This window comes from Rhea pennata, chromosome 14 (assembly GCF_028389875.1).
Source record: "Rhea pennata isolate bPtePen1 chromosome 14, bPtePen1.pri, whole genome shotgun sequence".
NCBI lineage: Eukaryota > Metazoa > Chordata > Aves > Rheiformes > Rheidae > Rhea > Rhea pennata.
In genome coordinates, this window is record NC_084676.1 from 14,293,480 (window position 1) to 14,301,582 (window position 8,103).

The following is an 8,103-nucleotide window of genomic DNA, read 5'->3' on the forward strand; positions in this document are numbered from 1 at the left end:
ATATGTTCTGATTGTGATATCATCATGTGTTTCAGAGTGAATGATTGATAGAAAACATTCACCTGTTTTCATATTCAAAATACTTGCTGAGATTCATGTATAAATGGTTGAAAGAACAGAAAAGCAATTGCATATTATTTAAATGTAGTAAAATCAAAATTATTCAAATCAGTAAGAATAAGAATGTTTCTACATATTTTATGTGGAGTTCTACTTTACTGAATTTATGTTTGTTTACGATTCTGACAAGCTACAAAACAGTATGATGCACAGCCAACACCGAATGTGAATCTCTACTCTTTTGCAAACAAACTGTCACAGCATCACGCTCATTAAAAAACCTTCTAAAACTATTATCTAAGTGAAATATGAGATTTAATGACTTCAAATAAATATCTCACAACAGAGACATTTAAACCATGTTAAAATCAAACCTCTTAAACAGTAGAAACACATACACCAAAGAAAAAACAGAGGACCTAATCCAGTGTTCACTGAAATCACTTGTAATCTTGCCAGTGACGTCAGTAAGAACTAGATCAAAAGACAAAATATCACTACTTTTTTATTTGTCATATTCAGTCTTCCTTTGTTTTCTTGCTACACCCAGCCAAAGATGGACTCCTCCTAGAGGAAGAAAGCAGACAGAAGTGGTACATTCTCTGTAATATAAAAAAGTCAGATACAAAGTGTGCCAAACAAATACTCTCCAAATTCTTCAGGTTATATGTTAGACTATCACAGAACGATTTAGTTCAATAGGGTACATATCACATTTCTAGACCGCCCATGCACAGGCCACATCTATGTACATGAAATCACTTCATGTAGCCAGTTCAGAGCTCAAGGGGAGCTTCCATAGTATCTAAACATAAAGGCAGCTTTAAACTTTGCTCCAAGATATTATGCACGTACTTCCCAGACATGCTCTTCCCAGAAGAGCTCAGACTCTTCTCAGAGCAGAGCTACATATATTTATGCTGATAAAGTTGTGCTCTTTGTACCAGATACCAATACCACTCTCGATCATAGAAGAATGTCCTACATTCATAAAGCTAAAATAAAATCATTTGATCATAAAGCTGGTAAATGAAATGATTCCTAAATACTGTGGTATTCTGGCATCTGCACTTGTGCTCTAGTATCTGCTGAAGGGAGATACAAAATGTGTGTATGTCAGGAAATACCATACTTCAAGCGCACTAACCCAAGTTTCTTAACATGCGAGTAATCGTCTGGGGGTAAAGAAGAGAAAGTGTATGATGATTCGCTCCCGCACTCTAGCCAAAAAGTCATTAACAAGCTATGGAGATCAGAGCAACAAACAGCTCTAGTAGCAGAAGTAGGCTACAATGAAATGGGAAGAGTCATCAGTACATACACAACGTGCACACAAACACACAGAGAGATCTGAAGTGCAGGAACAGGGACTATGGCTTTGAAAGGGCAAAATCCACCTCCCAGCCCTGGGAATGCACACAGCCCTTCCTGCTGAGGACAGCGCACTGCTGCTTCCCAGACATGACTGAGAGCTTGAAAAATGTTTGAGCCCAATGTTAATAAAACTGAAGATGATTGTTACTTATTTATAATATTAAACAATACTTGTGCATCTTTTTATTTTGATTATTTTATCATTTAACTAATTGTATCATTTAAGTGTGCTTGGCAGTTAATGGACTACATGCATACCCTGTCCAGGTAGGATGCCTCATTCTGCGAACTCTGCTTCATAGCACTGCCTGTGGAAGAATAGCATATACAGGTATGTCACCATTTTTCAGTCATACTGAACCTAATCTTAACTGTAGCTTTCTAGGAATTAAATAGGTAGCATTAGAACTCAAGTAGATTTTTGTCTCTCAAGAAAACTATTTATAGGGTCAATAAAGTGCAGCATTTATTTTCTAGCTCTAAAAATCTAGTAAAAAAAATGAAAAACTGAAGCCAGTTAATTCAGATTTGCTGACTCATATCTAAATGTCTGTGAGAATTATTCCATTTGCTTCTTGTTTAATTAAAAAATTCAGATTAATGGAAGATAGCTCCTTGATGTGATGTTGTTTAAATTCTGCTAATTAGAAAGAAGATATTAGAGTTGATGCTTTTCAAATAAATAGAACTTTATAGCAGATTCTCAATTAAAGCTCCTGAAAAATGAGTAACAATTAGACTGAGGATAGAACAAGTGCTTGGGTGTTTTTGTTTGGGTGATTTTTTTCAAGTCAGTAGAATTACAAACAGAGATAATACTGTTCTATCTTCCCTTCCCCATCCCTTCCATCCCCCCAGATGACAAAAAGAAATGAGTAGAGGAAATGTGAACAAGTCTTGTCCATTCAATCTTGAGATAAATACAAGCTTGACAAAGCAGCACACTGCATATCCATAACAAAGAGAAAAGTAGATTAGCAGCTACTATGTTAAGATGGGAAACCCACCAAGGAGATCTTATACCAACAGAATTCTTGGCTTTTTCACAAGAATTTGAAATTTCAAAGGCAATCACCTATTAAAAGTTTCTACTCCTCCTTAGCTTCTGTTCTCCTTTTCTTTAAAAGCAAGTAGACAAAAGAAAAACCAGGAAGAATGTTCTTCAGGAAATGCTAAATCCTATATCTACATTAATGGCTGTGCACACAAACTTCCACAATGACCTCAGCTGTGGGGAAAAGTATATTAAAGGTGTTAGATCAAACCTTTAAAAAGGTAGTGAAGCACAGTTTTACAGTGGCCTCTGCAACAGGCTTATGGAGGAAAAAGACCTAAGTGACTACCGGGAAGAAAGACGCCACCAGGCAAACCTCCTCTGGCCTGGCAGGAAAGGAGTAGCTCAGGAGGAAAAAGTTCATGTCTGACCCGTGTGTCATTCTTAGATTTCATAGGAACTTACTTGTACAGGCGTGAATCAGATACAGCGTCAGAGCTGCCAACATTTGCTATCTTCCATTAATGAGAACAAATAAGCCATAATATCAATGAACTATGAACAATATATAGAATCAGGTAGCACTGTAATTGATGAAAAAAGTAAGAAAGATTAGCAGAGCTGGGAAACAGTTTCTGTATGAAGGAAGGGTTACTATACACAATCTTCTCAGCTTGAGAGAGAGAAAACTGAGTAGAAATATGACAGAGGCCAATTGAATCATGACTAGTATCAAGATTATGAATAGCAGATAATTAATACTAAGCATCCTACAATACTAGAATTAACTGGGTAGCAGTCTTAAACAGAAAAAAAGTGCTTTTCCACATAATATATAAATTGTGGGATATATTGTTGTAACAAGTTGTGGAGGATAAAAGTATAAATGGGCTAAACAGAAAATTAGAGAAATAACTTCAGGACAAGACTTTTGGAAGCTAATGAACAGCGGGCTGGATAAAACCTCTGATTTCAGAAAGTCAGTGGAGCTTTCACTATCAAAAGCTGAGGGGAGTACCCAGGGAAGAATAATTCTGTACTTCCCCTCTTCTGTTATTCCAATAACATCCACTCTTGGTCACAGGCTAATGGAGTAGACAGATTCCCATTCTGAACCAGAATTGCACTTCTTTTGTTCTTATAATAAACATTTTTGAGGGAATATTTTCTTATTGTGTATGTGGAAGTCTAATCTGTATGCAACATACAAACTTTTACTAAAATAAGTACTGGCAATGATTTACATACATTTTGGTATATATCTTAACATGCATACCTGTGCAAAGCTTCTACTAACACAGCAATGCAAGCTAAGCAGAAGCACTGAGGGGTGAAGATGCCATTTTAACTTATCTCTTAATGGATTAGTATATTTTCTTCCCTAAAAACTAATCACATTGTGATGCCAGAAATTCCATTTATATTTCTAAGCATACACTGTATTATCTTAAATTGTACAGCAACTACAATATCTCTAATTGAAGCTGTCTCATTGCAGAGCACCAGTTTTAATTCCCAAGCCATTTTCCAGTAATGAAATAGCTGTATTCAGGCACAATATGAGGACATGTTTGATGGTTATGTTAAATTATATTACAGCTACCTTTGGGGAGCATCTAATTTATTTATTGGCTGAATGAAACCAAACACTATTTTCCAATTTCCCAATGTGAAAAAAATCATTATTCATCCAAGTACTGCCTTAGATTAGTCTGTGAATAATAGTTTAATTGCATATTTCATATGTTCAGAAAAACTTGCAGATATTTTCAGAGTCTTTTATGTTCATGTTACAGACTACAGCAAACACTTCTACCACCCCTTCCTGCCAACTAATATACTTTCTACAAGACTCTCAATGGAGCACAAGAGCTGTTCAAATATGGCTAGAAGTGTTTAAGGTATGCAATGAACTCCATGATTTGTGAATTGTAAAGCATATTACCCAAACCAAACAACTTAATGGAGCTTAAACCTAGGGATCTTAAGTCAAAGTACTTGCTTTCTCTAATAAAATAAAACATTATCAGTTCATTACCTACCTTCTCCATCACACTGACGGCAAGCCAACAGTCGACTTCTGAACTTCTCATTTTCCTCAAGCATTTTTGAAATTACTTTCCAGACTCTAAGCCAGACTTTAGACTAAAAGATAAAATTGAACTTTCTCAATGAAGCATGTAAAAACGTTTGTATTAAGACATCTCCTATAGAACAGAACTTTGAATGCACGAGGATGACTTTGAAATCCAATTTTTTTTTCATAAGAGCTTCTGGGGTGGAGGAGGGAGGTAAGAAGAAGAGGATGAACAGTGGAAGAGGGATATATTGGAAGAATCACCTTTATATAGAAGACAAAAATCATGAATTATTCCATAGTTTTCCATGAGCCCTCCTCTTCCTTTCTCATCTAGCACTCTTGTTTACCCAGGACTTTTTTTAGCTATGTAAAAACTTGCGTAGAGCTACTAAATGTTCTTTAAAGTCATCCAGAAAGAGTAAAAATAAGAATAATACAAAAGTGCTCACTTTTTCCAGGACCAAAAACTTTCCTGCCTAATCCCTCCACGGGAGCACAATTCAAACCTAGTGCTCAGATTCCAACTCAGCAATGACCGAGGCTGCTTGATAGGAAATCAGTATCTGTCTTAAAGACATTGATGACCTTTATTTTAGAGGCATAAATCTCCATCTATAGCTGGCACATTTTAAACTTTTGTCATGATAAACTTTAAACTGGGACTATTGGCAAAGGAAAAGGCATTCAGATAGAGAGACAGACTAATAAATATAAATGGCTGTTAACATGCTAACATTACGACTTTTGCCAGACCCCATCCGTGAAACTAGTTTAAATCTAAAAGACTCCTTTCTCACGGACATTTATTGCTAAAATGTAATACATACTCCTCATTCTTTTTGAAGACTATTTAATGAACTAGAAGAGCAATATTATAGTATGTTATTAGCTGTTCCTCTGAAGTCAGTAGTATTTTGCTAGTTTTAAACCAAGTATCTGTGACATTTCTATATTATAGTCTAGCTGATTACTTGTACTTCACACATTACAAAAGCTCATAATGAGTTACTGTTTTAATAAATGTGCCTTTTTAAATTTCAAACATTTGTTGAACTACTGAAAAGGAACAGAAATACTTTTATGAAATGGTAATTTCATATTGCTACTAGCACAGTGATAATACCCATTATTTTGTCCTTTGCTTATTTGTAACCTGTAGACTTTCTTTGTTCAAAATAATCAGATGAGAAAGAGAAGCAGCAGAGTTTTGCCTTGCTGGGTTTCACCCAGCAAGGTGTGGAGCTCTCTGGCCCCAATCCAGCGAAGCATTTCAGTACATGCTTTAAGTCAATAGAACACTCTCACTCTTCAAGGTAAGCACATACTTAAGTGCTTTATTGAATGAGAGCCAGGGTTTTAAAGACCCAAGAGATGGAAAGTAATCCCATTTTTCTTTCCTGTAGGTAAGGTTTTCAGTAACAGACTACCAATTCAATCTTTTAATCTCCCTCATGCTCTCACACACAAAGGACAAGTGGGAAACTATTTTCATAGATGCAAAGGCAGCTCATTCAACTCTCATGTTTTATACCTTTTGCTTCTTTCGTTTCATTGCCTTATCAACATTTCTTGAAGGGAAGGGGAAATCAAAGGTGTCAGCTTTATCCTCTCGACGGTCACCTAAGAAGAGAGTTTAGAAAGCATATCCTGAGCATTTACCCTATATTCCCGAGGAAGCTATAGATGTCCCATCTTCCAAAGAGGTATTTATTTCTCCCAGCAGGTTACAAAATACCAGTCCTCACATGGTGCTGACCATCATCTTGCTTGTTTTCTCCATTAAAACCAGTTCCTCTTATGCTTCACAAAACAGATTTAAAACCAGTACAGCAACCAAAAGCAAAGACGTTGGGCTTCTGGGCAATACAACCATTTGATAATTCCCTCTTTTCTCCCCTCAGTCGGGTAACTACTACTATCTTGTCTGAGCTAAAGAGGAAATGGTGACTTGCTGAAGCAAGAAATCAGATGAATCGCTTCTAGCAGCACAAAAAAGCAGAAGCAAGAAGGCCAGGCCAAACTCTTGGACTGGTTCCCTCCTACAGAATGATTTCAGGAAAATGGTGTCCTCCAGGCCACCCCAGCACCTTGGCCACCCGTGCGAGGGGGCTGTGCCACACATCCTACCACTTGAGCAACCAACTGCCACAGGCCTGCATCGCTTACATTAGAGGTTAAATCAGCAGAACTGGTGCTTTTAATGACAAACTCCTGTAGCAGTTCACTTTGTCATCCTGAGAAAAATCACTTTTGCAAGCGAAAAAAAAAAAAAGCCAAAAGAATCCTAATATCTCAAGATCACTGAGCTGGTAAAAATCAGGATCACCCTCCCCTGCGTTTCTGGCTGGCAACCTCATGTCTTCTCCAGGAGCCAGGTCATGTTCCCCATCTTCACTCCACTACATCTCAGGCAGCAGAACTGTGTTTCATAATAGACTGTAACTAGTGGAAAACTGCCTAATTTTTTTGATCGATTAAAAACAAACAAACAAAAAAAAGGCACCCACACCCATGCCCAGCCCAACTTTGTTTGGTCCCAGTCACGAAGAAAGAAAATTACCGAACACGTTTAGGCTCTTGCAAAGAGGGACCAAAAAGTACAGCGGCACTGCGGTTAGGTGGGAATCCAGTGGGAAATGGCAGAAAGGACTCTGAAGTTTAGCGTGGAATAAAGCCGCTCCGGAGGATGCATTTTATTTTTGGCCTTACTGTTTTTTGATTGCTTTGGAAAGGACAGAGGAAGGCTAAAGAGCCCAGAGCTGCCTTGCCTTACAGCATGGAGACACTGCAACGTGAGAGTTTGGGGCAAAAAATAATGAATTTTTCACCCCTCTTTCCCCCCAAGAATGTAACATCTTTCCTTGAAACCCTGCCTAAATGCCGGTCCAGTTGTTCCCGGTAAATTAAGTGTGCAGCGTTCACCCCGAGGCGACCACGACAGGGCCGCACGAACAGCGCGATGCGCCACAGGAAAATGGCGCCCCTCGCCGCCCGCCGGGGCCCTCGGGTTCACCCCCGCCGCCCCCCGTGCCGGGAGGCCACTCGAGCTCCCCGGAGCCCCCGGCTCGTACCGCGGCGGGGGCCCGCGGGCTGGGCGCCATCGCCGCCGCTCCGCGCCGCCCGCGGCGGGTGCCGGGCCCTGCTCGCCGGCGGGGGCGGCTCCACCTCGGGGCGCCTCGCCTCGCCGCTCCGCCTCGGGGCTCCGGCGCCCGCGCAGCGGCCGTAGCGGATGACGGTGCCGCAGCGGTGGGCGCCGAAGCTGTTGAGGTAAACGAGCGGCACGCGGGGCCGGCACAGGCCAGAGCCGGGCTCCATTTTGGGGCAGCAGGGCAGGGCGGCGCCCGGGCGGCGCTGCGAGGAGGAGCGGCGCGGCGGTGCCTGTGGGCACCGACCCTCCTCGCCGCCGCCTCGCAGCTCGGGGGCGAAAGAGGCAGAAACAGCCGTGACCGGCCGCCCGCGGGACAGGAGCCGGCCGTAGAGTTCGCCTCAAAACTTGCAGCCCTTCGAGAGGGACCTCTGCTTCGGTGCCCCTGCCTCGAGCACCTTCTCAGTCGCTGCTCTGTCAAAAAACTGCCCAGGGCTGCACTCGGCCTTG

The 8,103-nt window shown here is 40.7% G+C and overlaps 1 protein-coding gene across 1 annotated transcript; it reads right to left on the reverse strand.

The window, feature by feature from the left end:
• Window positions 1–560: 560 nt before the first annotated feature.
• On the reverse strand, window positions 561–7,823 carry C14H5orf47 (chromosome 14 C5orf47 homolog). The gene is made up of 5 exons (XM_062587719.1): window positions 7,580–7,823; window positions 6,040–6,128; window positions 4,471–4,573; window positions 1,693–1,742; window positions 561–627 (listed from the first exon to the last, which is right to left on the reverse strand). The coding sequence occupies exons 1-5, from the start codon at window positions 7,821–7,823 to the stop codon at window positions 601–603; spliced, it is 513 nt and encodes a 170-aa protein (XP_062443703.1). The 3' UTR covers window positions 561–600.
• Between the last annotated feature and the right edge of the window lie 280 nt (window positions 7,824–8,103).